Here is a 16,417-nt window from a genome sequence, read left to right as displayed (position 1 = left end):
TATTCACTGGTGTTCTAATGCCAGGATATACTTTAAAATCTATCAACAATAATTATCCTGGCATTTGAACACCAGCGAGGTAACCAACCAATAAACTTTGATTTAATCCTTTCGTTCGCTAGTAATATTAAAAGCTCTAGATACTAACATTTGCTAGCAATAATAAAAATATCCGGATTTGGGACTTGAACCTTCTTTCGCTTAATGTTTCCAACATTTCTATTTAACAACTATTTAACAACTCGGTTTCTATTTAACAACTCGGTTTCTGTCTTTTCTCTGTTTTAGTCTTTGATTATTTTAAGTGTTAGAAACTTAGAACAAATTTTCAGGTCTTGTTTTACTTAAATTAAGTGGAAAATCTGAAATTAATGGACCTTTTCTATATTATTTTTTAATGAGTTACTATCCAGCAATAGAGGTAGCCATTTAAATAAAAAATTAACTAGAAACTAAAAGTTTTCACTCCCACAACTGACAATTGATTCCTACAATTTTTTAAAAGATTAAGAACAATTTTAAAGAAAAGTTGATATAAAATAAAATATTAGAAAAAATAGTCCTCTTTAATCAAATATAAAGTTTTCATTTTTATATTGGATTAAAGAGGACTATTTTTTTTTTTTTTTTTATGAATCTCTCCAATTTTAAACATTTTATTACCCTAAATCGCTCAAAAGATATAATAACAATAATTTAGTAATGGCCAGATTGCTAAATTTTTTTTTTTTTAACTTAAAAGGGATGTTAGAATCAAAAATAAGAAAGCCCAAGCTTATGACTTATAAGTAGTTAAGTTAAATAAGCATACTTAATAACCATACTTAATGGCAATATAAATAACCATACTTAATGCCAACATTAATGCAAATAATAAATAACCATACTTAATGCCAACAAATGATTTATTTTATGATTAAGTAAAATTATTTTTTTTGTAAAACAATTTGCTTTGCTTTTGTTTTTTTATTTATTTATTTTTTTTTTCCAATAATTTTTTTTTTAAATTTAGACTTGTTATTGATAAGTCTGTGTTTTAATGTTAAGAAAAAATTACTTTGTGAAACTCACATATATTTAAATTTTACTTTGAAGATTATGGACAGTACACTCTTAAAAAAGTTCAGGCAAACTCTGTCCGGAATGGTTCAGGTCGACAGATTTACCTGAACATTCAGGTAATTTACCGTATCGGTTCAGGTATTTTAGCAAACTAGCTGAACACTTAGTGTAAAACTCCTGAAATGTTCAGGCAAAAGAAGTTGCGTGAACTTTTCTACCGGAACGTTTAGGTGTTTTACCGGAAACATCAAGTAAATCGCCTGAAAATATGAAATTATTTTTCCGCGCTAACAGCAATCGCCATTAAAGCTTTTAGAAGTCGCATGTGCTTGCTTTCTCTTATTTTAAAATTTTTTATTAAAAATGAGCATAAAAAAGTTGTCAGAGTCAAAGTTGGTAGAATATTTATTATTAAAAGGAATATCTATAGATGCTACAGAAAAGCTTAAAAGTAAGCTATCTTTTCATATTTTTTGCGAACGTACGTAAAAGAGATGTGTATATAGTAAATTTACGTATTTATATATGTATATTTACATATATATATATTACATTTACATACATATAAATGTATATATTTTTTGCCAACGTACGTAAAAGAGATGTATATATAATAAACACATCTCTTACGTACGTTCGCAAAAAATATACACACATATATGTATGTAAATGTAATATATAAATATGTAAATATACACATGTATATATTCACAATGTATATACACTAGGGTGGTCCAAAATTATAAACTATTGAAATTCATTTCTCCACAAGGCTGCCTTTGTTCCTATTAATATATGCAATATTGTAGCCAAATTTGAAGCAAATCTGATAATATTTAGGGGTTGCTATAAAAAATTAAGTTTTCTAAGATGCATCTTGTATGGGTAAAGCTACAGTTAAGCGGCCTAAAATAAATTTAAATTTTCCCTTTTAAAAATACGGTGGAAAGTTTGAGTGCATTTAATTAGAACAATAGTATGCACGCATGAGTGATTTCAAAAAAGAAATAAATTTTAGAAGTGAAATTAAATAAAGTTTAGAAAAAGTGGAATAAAAATAGTACAGCGCGCTTGATTTTAAATTACTATATCTTATATTTCTATAGAACTTAAAAAATTGTCAGGTAAACACTTGCTATTATAATACGGCTATTTTCATAGCCACATGCCTCCTAAAAACACATCAGCATGAACAATTATCATATAAACTTATATTCTTTAACTATAATAAATAACTTTAGCAAATAAATAATCAAAAATAAATCTACGCATAACATATTAAAGTAACAAAGTAAAAACAATATCATAAAAATAACATAATAACAATAGAAAATGTTATATAAAAATTACACAGTTCCAAGTTCAAAAAAAAAAAAAAAACTAAAAAAACTACTTTGAAATTTATCTACTTTGGTTTTATCAACTATTCAATGATGCTTTTAGTCTTCGCCAACGAGAGCGCAAAAAGCGAAAATGTAAATTTATTTTAGGCCGCCTAACTGTAGCTTTACCCTTGTATGAATTACAAGATTCATCTTTTTAACTACAAGTTACATGCAAAACCTATACGACAAAAAAATATTTAAAAATTACAACATGATCTTGTAACTTTTAAATATTTTTTTGTCATATAGGTTTGGCTAAAGTATTCTTAGGTTTTGCTAAAGTAAAATTAAAATGATTTTACAAGCAGTCTTATACTAATTCTTATCTTAGTTTCAGAAGGATTTCTGTTGCAATTTCCCAGAGTCAAATGATTTTTTGGCTCATTGGGAGCAAATAACGCCACATATTATTTCTTGGTCAAGACAAAAGACAAATTTGATGGTGAAGCAGATTCTAGCTGAGCTTGATATGCAACACAACCCTTCTATAGGTATCTTAGTGTTATAAAACAATATGGCAGGGTGTGTTTGATATGTAAAATCATTATAATATTTTATAAATTAATAAAATGATTTCACTAACAAATTTGTTTTTTTAAAACAGGAATTGAAATGGATTTTGCATTCTTATTACTCCCCTTTATAATTAAAGTGCCATCAAAGAATAAAAGTTGTGCATCAGCTGCTGAAGTTGCAGAACATTTCATTCAATTTTATCCGGTATATTGGAATAATAGATTTCTAATAGGTATAAATTTATTCATATATGAATAAATTCTTCTATTAGATATAAATATATGTTATAAATGTTATAATAATGTTATAAATTATACATGTTATAATAATATGTTATAAGTTATACATATATGTAAAATTATTCTAGTAGATATAAATTTATACATATACATTTTTTCTGTATAGCAATATTAATAACATGTAAAGTTATTAAATATATTATTGTGCATATTACTACAAACTTAATATTATACCTAATATATTAAGTATAATATTAAGTTTGTAGTAATATGTACAATAATATATATTTAATAACTTAACATGTTATTAACATTGCTATACAAAAAAATGCCCCGTTGAGAGTCGGACTATCAAAGGAAGGGGAATACATAAATATTCTGACTTAAGATTATTCCGAGTTAAGCGAAGTTCTTGGTAAACCGTGATACCAGTATCTTGGTATATATACAGATTTTCAATCCTCTATTTTACTCTCTCTCTCTCTCTCTCTCTCTCTTTATCTCTCTCCCTCTCTCAATACATACATATATGTAGAGAAAATTCAAGGGGAATTGAAAATCTGTCCGACTTATCCAGGGTCCGAGTTAACAGGATTCTACTGTATGTTTAATTATTAAATATAGTAAATATAGTATTAGTTCTAAGTTGTATGTGCTGATATTTATATTTATTATGTATTAAAATTACATTTTTTAAATGACTTATTTTAATTTCCTTACTGCGTCTAAATAGGCATCAACTCTGATGGAAGTTGTGATTCAAAGTCTTACTCACAAGCATCCTTTAGTCATAGCTTTGGGTACTAATTGCTTTGTCCAACAATTATTTATTGTTACAGAGTGTCGAGCTATTCCTCTCAACAGGTGTATATCTCATGCTGTGGACATATTAATTAAAGTTTATTTTTTAATGAACATGGAGTATGCGGAACAATGTAGCCATATATTGTACTTTTTGCAACATACCGCGTTAGGTTACCAAGATGAAATGCATCTATCGAGAGGAGCCAGTGACTTGTCGCTTTATCTTAGACAAAAAAGGCTTAATTAATTTTAATATGCTGAAACATTTATATTTTAATAACTATTTCCTATATTGCTTTGTTAAGCGTAAATTTGTAATGATTATAAAATTAAATATATTGACTTTCTGAAAATCAAATATCGTTTTTACGTCTAAACCAAGTTCATTTATAATCACAATTTGGCATTTTACTGAATATTTAATATCTTCAGGCCTACTAAAAACTAATATCGAATTTATGCCTAAACCAAGATAGTTTATAATCGCGATTTGGAACTTTACTGAATATTTACTCTTTTCAGGCAAAATACCTGAACTACTTCGTGCTGTATGGAACCAGACGATCATTCAGGTAAAATACCTGAACCTGAACTGGTTCAGGTTCAGGCATAATACCGGAACCGAAAAAGTTCAGATTCAGGTAAAAATCTTGAACCAGTTCAGGTTCAGGTATTTTACCTGAATGTTCGTCTGGTTCCATACGGCACGAAGTAGTTCAGGTATTTTGCCTGAAATTTCCGTCATTTTACCGGAACTTTTTTAAGAGTGTATCTATACACTTTTACAAAAAGTTCTCTGATTTGTAGTTCATTTTATTGATATATTTAAAGATTTACTTGGTTGATCATAACTGCATTTTGTAATAAACTATGGTCCAAAGTTCGTTATTAACTAAAACAAATAAAAATCTTATATAATAAAAAAGTTTATTATAAACTTTTGACCCTTCTATCTGTAAGACATGCAAAAAAAAGTTTTGTAAAAAAATTTTTTTCAATGTCATTAACAAAAAGTCTTAACAATATGCCGATTTTCAATTATAGCTAGGAGTTAAACGGCACATTGATACCAAAAAATGTCAAAAATCTAAAAAATCAACTGAAACATATTCTAACTTTAAAATTTTGTGTAAAAATTGAGTTCTTTTCATAACATTAAATTTTTAAAAAAAATGTAATATATGAATGTATTTGTTCCAGTTAAAATAGGCCAAAAAAACCCAACGTGATATCTTTCAAGATACCTAATCTCCGGAAATCAAATTATAAGCGAACAGGTTTAAACAGGACAAATACCCATTTCTGTTTTTTCAGATTTATCAGGAAAATACAATTATTCGAAGAATATAACTGAAAATAATTTTTTACATATACAAAGAATTAATTCATGATAAATTAAACTTCTCCTTACAACAAGAAAATTTTAAAATAACTTCTAATTGTACAATCTCTACCGGTTTGTTTAAATTGTGTTGGTTACCATAAACTCAAAAGATGGCGACTTTAGAAAATCTTGTCCAAGTTGATTACCACCGAGAAATCGAGCAAAAAGAGCTAGAAGAAATATTAGAATTAAACGTACAAAGCCGATCTAAAATGCTTGATTTGAGTAGAAAGAAAATTTCATCCTTTCCAGATAAAATTTATCTTCTTAATCATCTACAAGTAGGTATATAGGTATAGTTGTACCTATTTTAGACATAAAATTATTGCATTTACACAGGAAGTAAGATATAACTTCTCTTAATAAGGCATGTTAAGAGTTCACTATATCAAAACAGAAGCCATTACTATGTAATTTTGTATAATGTAACAAAGTGAGATAATTAGTCATATTTAACAAATATCTCTAACAAATGTTTGCAAAATTTCAAATGTTCTTTTGCTTTAGTTTCTATTGTATAATTTAAAAAGTATTTTTAAAAAAATGTTATTTAGTATTTAACTTGATTTAGTACATCTACTTGGAAGGCAACAAAATTGAAGTTATTCCAGCAATATTTTCAGCTAGCTTCTTGCAGTTAGTATGGCTGGACTTAAGAAACAATTATCTTACAGCTTTGCCTGAAAATATTTCAATGCTATGGTGAGTTTAATTAAAAAAATCTAGGATAAGTTATTTTAATTTATTAACACACACATGTTCTAATGAGCAAAAGATTGTATTTAGAGAAATAAGAATAAATTCTATGAGATTTTTTATCTGAGAAAACTTTAATGAAACATTCTAAAATGTCTAATTATAATGTTAAGAGTTATTTTGTGCAATATTCAATTATAGCCGACTAAAGAACTTACTTTTGGAAAACAACAAACTTCAATCATTACCCTTGCAACTTGGTGAGATTTACTTATTAATTTTTTTTTAAATTGTTTTAATAATTTAGTAAAAAAATATTTTTTACATAACTATGAATGGTTTTCAATTACTCAGGTTTCCTTACTTGTTTAACTGGTTTGAATCTGTCTAATAATCCCTTAGAATTTCCACCAAAGCATGTTGTTGAAACTGGTGTAAAAGTCAGTAAAAATATTTTTCCCTAATTTTTTGAAAGATTTCAATTGCAACTATCTATTTAACATTAAAATGCCTTAACGTAATCATAATCCCTGTTTTGATGCAGCTTCGTGTATGTTTTATTTTATTAAGTTAAAATAGCTTGTAGCATTAATAATTGTGTGTAGTCATTGTCAGGGCAGTTCTATTTATTGTTATTTGTGTCTACTTAAGGGAATTTTAAAGTTTTTGAGAGGTCAAACTTGTCATCAAGAAGTGTTTGGAAAGCCCCAACTGCCTGGTTAGTAGGTACATTAGTCTATATTCACTTTTCTTAAAATCTCTATTAATGCACTAATGAGTAGAACTGATTTCTCTCTCAAAAATTTTTAGTTCTTAGCATCTTTAATGTTGGTGTTTCTTAGTTTTATTTTTTATCACATTGTTTTTTTGTTATATTTTTTACTGTAGTTTATCTTATATGTTAAGTAATTTACAAAAAAAGTATGTGTATCTTTTTACGACAAACTTTTTTTCATTTATAAATTTTTCTTTTTTCAATTCGGTTTTCTTTGTCTTGACTAGATAAAAATTACAAAGAAAACTCATTAGATACAAAACACTCTTTATGTGTGCCAGTCATCAATTGTTCTGTTGAAAATCAGCTTTTGCATCCACTTTCCAGCAACATCATTGACATTAAAGGATGCAAAAAGTATTTTCATTCTAATACAAAGAAAAGAGATTCATACAGCGCACCTATACAGAAAACAAAACAATCAAGTAATCAAGTAATCAAATCTCAGAGAAGTCAATTATATTTTAACTCAGTTGCTCAACGTGGTAAGCAAAACTTTTGTTTATTTAAACTAAACTCAAGTATCAAATATTTACATAAATAAATTTAATAATGTAATAAGGAACTTAGATAATTATAATGATAAAGGAACTTCAAAAAAAACTCTAATAGTATACTATTTTACATATGTGTTGTTTGAAATACTCAGTTCATATAAATTTAACTGAATAATTTCAGTGGAGTAAGCAGGTTAAACTAAAATGTCATAAAATTTTTTAGTTTTTTAGAATTTATGTGTTTTTTTAGAAATTTGTAAATTTTCCAAGCACAATCTAAGAAAGTTAAATCAAAACACAAGAAATATTGAAGAATCAAAAATATCTAATGACAACATGAATACCTTAGTGCAAAAGTTAAGGTAGGTTTTATATTTCTTAACTTTAGCTTTAAGCTGATTGTTATTTCTCACCAATTAATCTTAAAGGATAGAAAAATCCACTTAAAAGCTCTATCCTTTCTAAGAGTATCTAATAAAGTAAAAATCAATAATAAAATTTTGAGTAAATATCCAGATTAGAAAACTTTATCATTAATGCATATTCAAATTTATTTATTGGTAGCTAATGAAATTATATGTTGTACTGTGGCCATGCTCAAAATAAGTTACCTTATGGCTAAAAAGTTTATTTTCAGGTATTGATGGATTCAAAATATTTAGCAAATGCTCTCTTAATCTCTCAGAATCTCTTGCAATATTTATAACATATTGCAAGAGATTCTGAGCAACTTTTTAAATCTCTTGCAGCACTGTGGTTCTGAATCAGCATATTCCTAATGTACCTCTGTGTTACTGGTTTTAAAAACAAGATGGTAAAAGGACAGAATTCTAGGCATTGGCCAATAAAATTTTGACAGATATTTTCCCCAATTCTTCCATGGTACAATTTATTTCACTGGGTCATAAATAGGTACTGCCAAACTATACAAAATTGGTGATGTAGTTTACGCAGTGTACCACTTTAAACAGTGATCAAGTTTGTCCTCCTTTCCAATATATCTTACTTCTTCACAGAGAAAATTCACATGGGATACTGAGAACCATTATCTTATAGCAGTTTTTAGTCATCAACTTAAGTTTTTTTTTTCAAAAAATGAAATGAATGGCAGGACAATTTTGTTACTGTAGGTAGTATACTATATAAAATCTTAATATCCCAGACATTCAGATAGATTCAAATTCATTTAGTTATAATTATTGCATTTAAAAGATCCTAAAAACTTTTAATTTTGTACTTTTTAGAACAAAAGAAGTTCTCGATGTATGGCGTTTAAAAGCTAAACAAAAGCAGCAAGAAATTCCAACATCAAATTCAACAAGCTATAGTTAGAATAAGCTTTTTTCAGATTTTCTTTACCTCCGATTTCAAATCAAGAACTGTGTGCTGCTCTCTTTATTTACTCACTTTATACTATGATAAATATTAACATTGTTGTTATCTAGCAACCAACTTCCAATATGGTAATGATCTTGAATACAAAAGTTTAAATAGTGCTGCTGTGAGTAATGTCTGGTCACATAATCTTATTTTTATAACTATTCCATTGAAGTTTTCAATTAAGTTCTCCTTAGTTTTTGTATAGAGTAAGTTTTCAGTATATTCTGTTTTTTGTTTATGTAGCAAGCTAAAAAAGTGAAAGAACCGGTAGAAAGTGATGAAATTACCTTAAGTACTTTGCAAAATAAACAACTCGAAAAACAGATTCATGAACATGTTGAGAAAATGAAGCTCTTTAACCAGAATAAAAGTGCGCTCAATGCCAAAGAGGCATTAAAGCAAGCGGAGGATAATTTAAATGAGGTTTTTCATATATTTTTTTGTTAAGAAAAAAATTAAATTGCCAAAGTATAATAGCACCATTCTTATTTTACTTCTAAAATACTATGTAATTTGTTATTTATTATGTAATTTTTTTCAGTCGTACATAATATTTTTAGGAGATTTCTTCAAAAATTATAGATGCCATTAATTTTTTTTCAGGCTTTAAATCTGCAAAAAGAGTTAGAAAAAAACCACAAGCTTGAGTACAGATTAAAAGCTTTTTTTACTTGATCTCCTTCCCAGAAACGTTTTTTTCTGAGACTTTGAGGCTATGCTTTTTCGAATTTTGCTCAAGAAGAGTGACATCCTATACGTTACCTGCCCCAACGATTAAAATTTCCCTATCATCGTTGTTTCTCCGTTAACTAAATGTTTTGTATCACCATAGTATCAATAACTATTCCCGTATTCGGGATGAGTCAGTAACCATGTATTGGGATATAAATAAGGCTTGAAAGTAAGCAAGCTATAAAGAAAACAACGTCTAAATACTGTTTAGTCTAAAATTTTTGTTGCGTTCTTCGCTGATCAATTTTATCTAATGTAACTCGCTTTTTAGCAATTTATAACAGAATATATATTTATTAGATAATAGCAGTGTTTTTATCTTGAATACCTGAGCTGTATAGTTTAATAGGTCTTGTGAATGCAGTTTTTCAAATGGATTTTAACTAAGTTATCCGCTTATTGTTTTTATAAAGAATTAAATAGCAACATCGCTCGTAATTTTTTTAACGGGCATAAAGATGAGAGGAGCATCTTGTGACATTTTTAAAAATCTAAAAGTAATAAAAAAGTAAAATAAAGTAATGACTTGATTTGTTCAGATTTTAATTTTTTTAAATATTTGTTAAAACAAGGACACCGCTAACCTCCCACCTGCTCACATTATTAGCAGTAAAAGAGCATTTTTCAACTACTCACCAACTGCTCCGCAAACGCATCCCAACCAGCAATCCGTTTAAAGCAAAGTTAACAGTGAGTGACGAAGAAGTTGAACCAAGCAGCTGCTAATTTGGATGGGGTAAAATTTAGTTAAATTATATACATTTCAATCAAAGATATGTTTCACAGAGCACTTTTTAAAAAGCACTTTTCGTTTTAAAAAGGCACTTATCTCACACAAGTTTTAAATTTGGGAGAAGAAAAATTTTTGACTTTTACTGAAAAATGAAATAGAAAAATAAGATTTGCGCAAAAGTTAGCAAAAATCATTGTTTTGCGGTAACTACTAGGTTTCTAGAGTACACCAACCGTCATCCAGACCAAAAATTTATTAATATTCTTCAAGCAAGAACTTGAGCAAGACCGAGGCAGTACAAGGTTATTTATAATTCCGCTTAAAGTAGAAAAAAGGTCTTTTTGTTTAAAATGGAACTTTTTCTCCTAAATCTGAGGCAATAAATAACCCTTTTGATTTTTTAAATTTTAAATTCAGTAAATGCAGTATATCAAAAAGTAATATGCCATAGCTTTGATTAATTCGTTAGTAAACTCATTGAATTTAGCTTATGAGGCGCGTTTTCCATTATAAACATTAAAATTTTCAAAACTTAATCTACATCGTTGGATTGTTCTATACTGAAACTTTGACTGAATGAGTTTAACTGAAACACTTGCTAAAAAACGGAAGTCGATTAATGAATGTAAAAAAGGTGTGGATCTAGGAATTTCGATTAATCAATATTTTTCAAAACAAGTTTTGACACAAGACAACTTGAATTACTACTGTTTAAAAGAATTTCCGAATGGGGCCAATTGATTTTTTCCTGAATAAAACAGATTTTTTATTAGAAAAGGAGCCGAAAAATAAAGAAGTGCAAAACGTTGATGTTTAATTAAAATATCAAAAACATATTAAAACTTCTGGACATCCTAAATATGTTTTTAAAACACCACAAAAACTTATATGGAAAAATAAGCTTCTTCTCCAGATTCATTTGCGTAATCACTGAAGAGAGAAAAGAGAATGACAATATTAACTAAATACTCCTGTTTACTAAGTTCCTCAAAAATACAACCTCAAATAAATGAATGTAAAACTTACAGAATATCTATTTGTAATAGTTTTATTTCAAGACTCATAACATGCTCAACGCAATTTGAATTTGCTTTAAAGAGTATAGAAAAATGTATGAATTTTTAAATTTTTTTACATTTAGAGCAAACTTTAAAAACCAAAAAAAGTCTAAATTTAAATATTGTTTGTGTCAAGTCATTTTTTAATTTATAACAACATTTTTGTGTTCTATTTGAATACTCTCAATGGGAGGTTTAACTGAACCTAGTAAACACAGAGAAAAACATGTTTGCTCCTTAATTTACCAATTAGACATCACGAAAGAATTACATTTATAACATAATTATATTTATAAGAATTATTATTATACACTACAAATTCTAACGGAGTAAAAAGTTCAGCTGTAGCAGCACTTGAACTATTCAAAAATAACACTTGTATTACGTGTCCTGACCATTTAGAGACAGGAAGAAAATAAATATATATAAACAACTGTTATGATATAATTTATAACAATGAACAGACAATTAAAAATGATGAAGTAAAAGTTTTAAAAATCTACATACCAAAAAATAAACTTATTTTGATATTTTTATGCTTCGCTATATTTTGCTCTAACTACTTAATTTTTCTTTGATTATGGTTATCCGTAGCTATGTTACTTTTTACTAAAGTTAATTTATGAAAGGTTTTTTGCTACTTTGATATATTTTTTTATATTTTTAAATATTTTGTTGCTCTAGAGATTTCTTTTTTAACTATTGCTGTTCGAGCTGTATAATGTTGATCCCTATCCGCCACCATTTTTGCTATTTATTAATGTTCAAATTTGAAGTTTCTGCATAAAATTTATTTAAGCTAAAATCATCAAAGTCCACTAAAATTGTTGTTTTCTCTTAGATGTTCAAACTGTCCACTAATGTACAATATAAAAACATAATTTCAAAACTGTCTCAGTTACAGCGATTTTATTAAAAATACTGTGGCTTTCAAAAATATAAGGTCACTAAGATTTTTTAGCGATTACTTAAATTTTTTCCATGCTTTTTAAACAAATAAAAAAAAGGGGAGATTTTTTGAAAAACTTTTATTTGGAATACATTGTACAACCAAAATAAAAAAAACTAAAAAAAAAAACGTTAATTTCGTACCAAAATCAATCAAAAAGGAGAATCAGGTTAAAAGACTATAACAAAAAAAATGTGTCAAAAATATAAGGTCATGTTTTAATTCAGTATTTTTACGCAAGCTCGAATACGTTTTGGTATAGATTCAATCAGATAAATACATAATTCCTCTGGAATATCGTTACAAATTTTTCCAGTGCAAGTTTCAATTGCTCAACGCTATTACACATTCTCTCTTGATAATTTCTTGTCTATCCATGACGAAATATTTTCTATTGGGTTCAGATATGGAGGTCGTGCTGGCCATGATAGAAGAGTAATATGTTGCCTTTGAAATCACTTTTTCACCGAGTTGGCAATATGTCTCTTTGCAATTATACTGGTTGATATTCCCTATATAAATATTCTGAAACGCTATCCCTTGATGAGAAATGGATCCCCGTATACCAATCGAGCCGCCACCACCTTGTACTCTTGATATAAAAAATCTTTCTTTATATTTCTCTGAAACTAAATCTTTTAACAATAAATCTTGATTTACGATTAACCACCTCATAATTTGATTCATCACTAAAAAAGACCTTAGACCGATCTTCTTCTGACCAGTGAAGTCTTTCCTTAGACCAATTATATATTTTAATTCTATATGTCACACTTGAAAGCGCGTTTCTAGCAGCAACATAACAGTCAATATCTTTTCTATTAAGACACCTTCTATATGTGGTAACTGATACTTACGTAACCAGTCTTATTGCTAAACTCTGCTGATAGTTTTCGGTAGCTAATATTAGGATCTTCCCTTACCCTTGGATACAGGAAGCTTTGATCGCTAGAATTAACCTTTGACGGTGTGACAATTCTTGGTAAATCTTTAACCTCATTTGAAAGTTTCTAGTTTTTCAGCGTTGTTTGGACAATTCATAGTGAAACACCACATATTCTTGCTATTTCTCATTCACTTTTTGTATTATTTTTGGATGGATGTACTTGGATAGATTATTTGCCATTTGACTTTTTGTTATAAAAATATTTTTTTTTTTATTTTTCGCATTTTCCGAACTTCTGAGCTCTGGAACTGTTTGTTTCTTCGACGAGTTTCCTACAACGACTATAATGCAAACAGCTCTATATTTAATTAGATTCAATCTTAAATAAAGTTAAACAGTTGGAAATAAAATTAAATAGTAGAAATGCGTCCCATCACCCTCTTTTCTCGCCATATAAAATTTACATTCTTGTATTTTAGACTACACATGCAATATTTTCTTCTTTGGTACTTTCAATAACAATATTTTGTTGCATATCATTTGATATATCTTTTCTATCTTCATTACTTTCATCCATATACTTCATCTAAGTTTGACAAAAAAAATTTCAGAGACTTGAGAATGATGCACAATAGTCACTTTCACTTTTTATAGACTGAGAGAAATTGTATGAGATTTTACTTGAAATAGACAATCGTCATATGAATCTACAATCAAAGGTATAAAAAGTCTAAGAAAATCTTAAAAGGATACAAGTGAGAGGTAATGTGGCAACAATTAAAAATTTAATTCCGATTTTAGCATGCCAGTAATTTACGCAATTTTCTATTTTTAGGGCTTGTAAGTAGGTCTCTGATGCATTGCCCCTCTTCACCACTTTTGTATGACGAGGAAATAATTATCGAAGAAACTATTAAAGAACCTTTACCTTTGCCATAAACACTTGCTGAAAAATTTGGTGAAGTGTTGAAGCGATCTCAAACTAAAAATTGCACTAGTGAGGCTACAGACTTATGAATCGAAGCGTAACACGTAAAAGGAAGGGAGACTTGCCCTATTGGGCAGGTGTCCTTGCTTTTACGGCACACTTTAGAATATAAAGAATAACTTCGTGCACAATGCTCTCCTGGAAAACAATGCTCACGAAAACAAAGATAATTAAAAACTATATGTGAATTTTTTTCTATCTTGAAATTTATGTGGGAAGGGGGGGGGGGGTGAGATGGGGTTAGGTAGGGACAGGGGGGAAAGATGGGTAGGAAAGTCCTTCCCTTGCTCATATGTCTTCATGACCAGTCACTAAAAATATTTTAACAACATTTTTGCATTTAGAAAAATTTTTCAGAAATTTAAAAAAGTTCATTAAAATCAAAGTGAGTCTAAAAAGTAATGCAGTCTTCACTCAATTTATATATCCCAGTAAATACTTCTTTAACATATATATAAAATGCAGTTAAATTTAATGATTTTGTAGCCGTGATAATAACTTTGATTGTGGATTCATATAAAAATACAAAGTTTAGGCATTAAAACGTTTCAGTAAGGTTAACATAAATTGAAAAAAATTCATCAAAAAAAAACTAACACTTCTAAAAAATGTCACGCTTAACTGAACAAAAACATCTTATCTGGAGTAAAGAAATTTGTAACAATATTTATTAAACACATAAACTAATGTATAATAAACTTATGTATAATAGACAGGAATAATATATATATATATATATATATATATATATATATATATATATATATATATATATATATATATATATATACACACACACACACACACACACACACACACACACACATACAAACACACACGTACATATGCATACATATATATTAATCCATACATGCAAATAACTTTTAAAGTATATAAAAAGTGTCATAAAGTAAAAGCCTTTTTTATGTCTAATACTTGTAACAACGCTTGTGAGATGTTGATTGACAAACATCAGGCTTTACACCAGTGTAGGTTTCGCAAACAAATTGCAACAGGTCACTCTGCGCACTACTCTGAATTTGGTCAGTGTGCTGTCCATTTGCAACAATCCATGGAACATATTCATGTGGAGGGTTTAAAGCATTTGTTTTTAAAGCTAACTCATGCATAAGGTGATTACCTTGGGTTCCATTATAGCAGTTTGAGATTGGGCCCCACTCAATCTTTAGTTTTTTTGCACAGGCTAAAGCATTGTCTAAACTTGGATCTTGTTCTAAACAATAAACAAATGGCATGAACTGAGAAGGATGACTAAGCATGTGAAGAGCACAAGCTTCCACAAGATTCAATTGACATTCTTCAGGGCCATGTTGGCATTCAAATACCCATTTATCTCCTTCTTGACTTTCCTGAGCATTTCCATAAGGATAAAGTCTGATATCAATTATACCAGTGGAAAATAATTTTTGAAAAACTGGGAAAAGTTGACTTGTAATAAATGCTCTGCACCCTGGGCATAAACTTTCATAGTAAAGCTCAATCAACACAGGTGACACTGCAGAATTTGTTAAAACTAACTTTCTATTTTGATTTTCTTTTTCTAAAGAATTGAAAGTTATCTTTTTTGCCCTAAACTCAGGATATTTATTTTGACAGAAAGCCAAAACTCCACATTCTATAGCAGTATCAAAGCTTTTGCACCAGTATTGTTCTCCATCAGCACACTTATTTTCGTATGAAAATATATACGAAAAGTTTATAACTACCAATGAGCAAAGCAATAGAAAACTTATCATCTTCCTCTGCGGATTTGCCAATATCTCTACTCACCCTAGCTTGTAAATATTTTGTTATAGAACTTAGAAAATCTAAATTTATCCGTTTATATACTTTTCTATGTAAACTCTAACGTTAGGTTCCAGTTGCTATGCCTCTGAATGTCACGTGAAAGTCTTATGAAAATGTGGTGACTGATCAAATTCAATATGTCACGTGTCAATATTTAAACTAAGAACATACTAGTAAGTTACAATACTTTGTCACATTTTTTAAGCTCATGCATAATGAATTTGTCGAGATACTAACCGCCCCTTTCATATTTTCCTCTTACACTAACATAGTAGTCTTAGAACACTAAATGAAGACAAAATCTGTAAATTAAAGGCATTAACTCATGAATATTGTAACACAAGTGTTTGCATTCCCTAAAAATTTAAGGTGAGTTTGTCAAGGCAAAAAATAGACCGTTTGTATAAGGTAAATTATAATATAACTCAAGTGACCGAGAGTAACTCAAATGACCGAGACACGTTATTCTAAATTCTCTTCCCCACAGTGATCTATTAACAAATAAAAAAACGTCGTTTAACTAA

The 16,417-nt window shown here is 28.5% G+C and overlaps 2 protein-coding genes and 1 pseudogene across 4 annotated transcripts; 2 read left to right on the top strand and 1 right to left on the bottom strand.

Annotated features, from left to right (window-relative positions):
- The first annotated feature begins 1,357 nt into the window (after positions 1 to 1,357).
- LOC149893302 (uncharacterized) lies at positions 1,358 to 4,364 on the top strand. Of its 3 annotated transcripts, none has more exons than XM_090098727.1 (4): positions 1,358 to 1,513; positions 2,779 to 2,938; positions 3,052 to 3,195; positions 3,936 to 4,364. In XM_090098727.1, exons 1-4 carry the CDS (start codon positions 1,493 to 1,495, stop codon positions 4,007 to 4,009), a joined length of 399 nt encoding a protein of 132 aa, XP_089954853.1. In that variant the 5' UTR covers positions 1,358 to 1,492; the 3' UTR covers positions 4,010 to 4,364. The 3 variants fall into 3 exon arrangements, with proteins under 3 accessions (XP_089954853.1, XP_089954857.1, XP_089954851.1); XM_090098731.1 differs by lacking the exon at positions 1,358 to 1,513 and adding an exon at positions 2,490 to 2,537 and having other exon boundaries at positions 3,100 to 3,195; XM_090098725.1 differs by lacking the exon at positions 1,358 to 1,513 and adding an exon at positions 2,490 to 2,537.
- A 281-nt stretch (positions 4,365 to 4,645) lies between these two features.
- On the top strand, positions 4,646 to 9,771 carry LOC149893301 (uncharacterized). The gene is made up of 11 exons (XM_090075623.1): positions 4,646 to 5,671; positions 5,962 to 6,092; positions 6,288 to 6,346; positions 6,441 to 6,526; positions 6,738 to 6,804; positions 7,089 to 7,346; positions 7,609 to 7,720; positions 8,603 to 8,685; positions 8,804 to 8,859; positions 8,982 to 9,161; positions 9,342 to 9,771. Exons 1-11 carry the CDS (start codon positions 5,501 to 5,503, stop codon positions 9,411 to 9,413), a joined length of 1,275 nt encoding a protein of 424 aa, XP_089931749.1. The 5' UTR covers positions 4,646 to 5,500; the 3' UTR covers positions 9,414 to 9,771.
- A 4,703-nt stretch (positions 9,772 to 14,474) lies between these two features.
- LOC145187392 (gamma-interferon-inducible lysosomal thiol reductase pseudogene) lies at positions 14,475 to 16,003 on the bottom strand (annotated as a pseudogene).
- Positions 16,004 to 16,417: the final 414 nt, after the last annotated feature.

Source organism: Hydra viridissima, unplaced genomic scaffold (genome assembly GCF_058129835.1).
Source record: "Hydra viridissima isolate aposymbiotic clone 2 unplaced genomic scaffold, HvirCarnegie_v1 scaffold_1, whole genome shotgun sequence".
NCBI lineage: Eukaryota > Metazoa > Cnidaria > Hydrozoa > Anthoathecata > Hydridae > Hydra > Hydra viridissima.
This window is presented reverse-complemented; position numbering and strand designations above follow the sequence as displayed.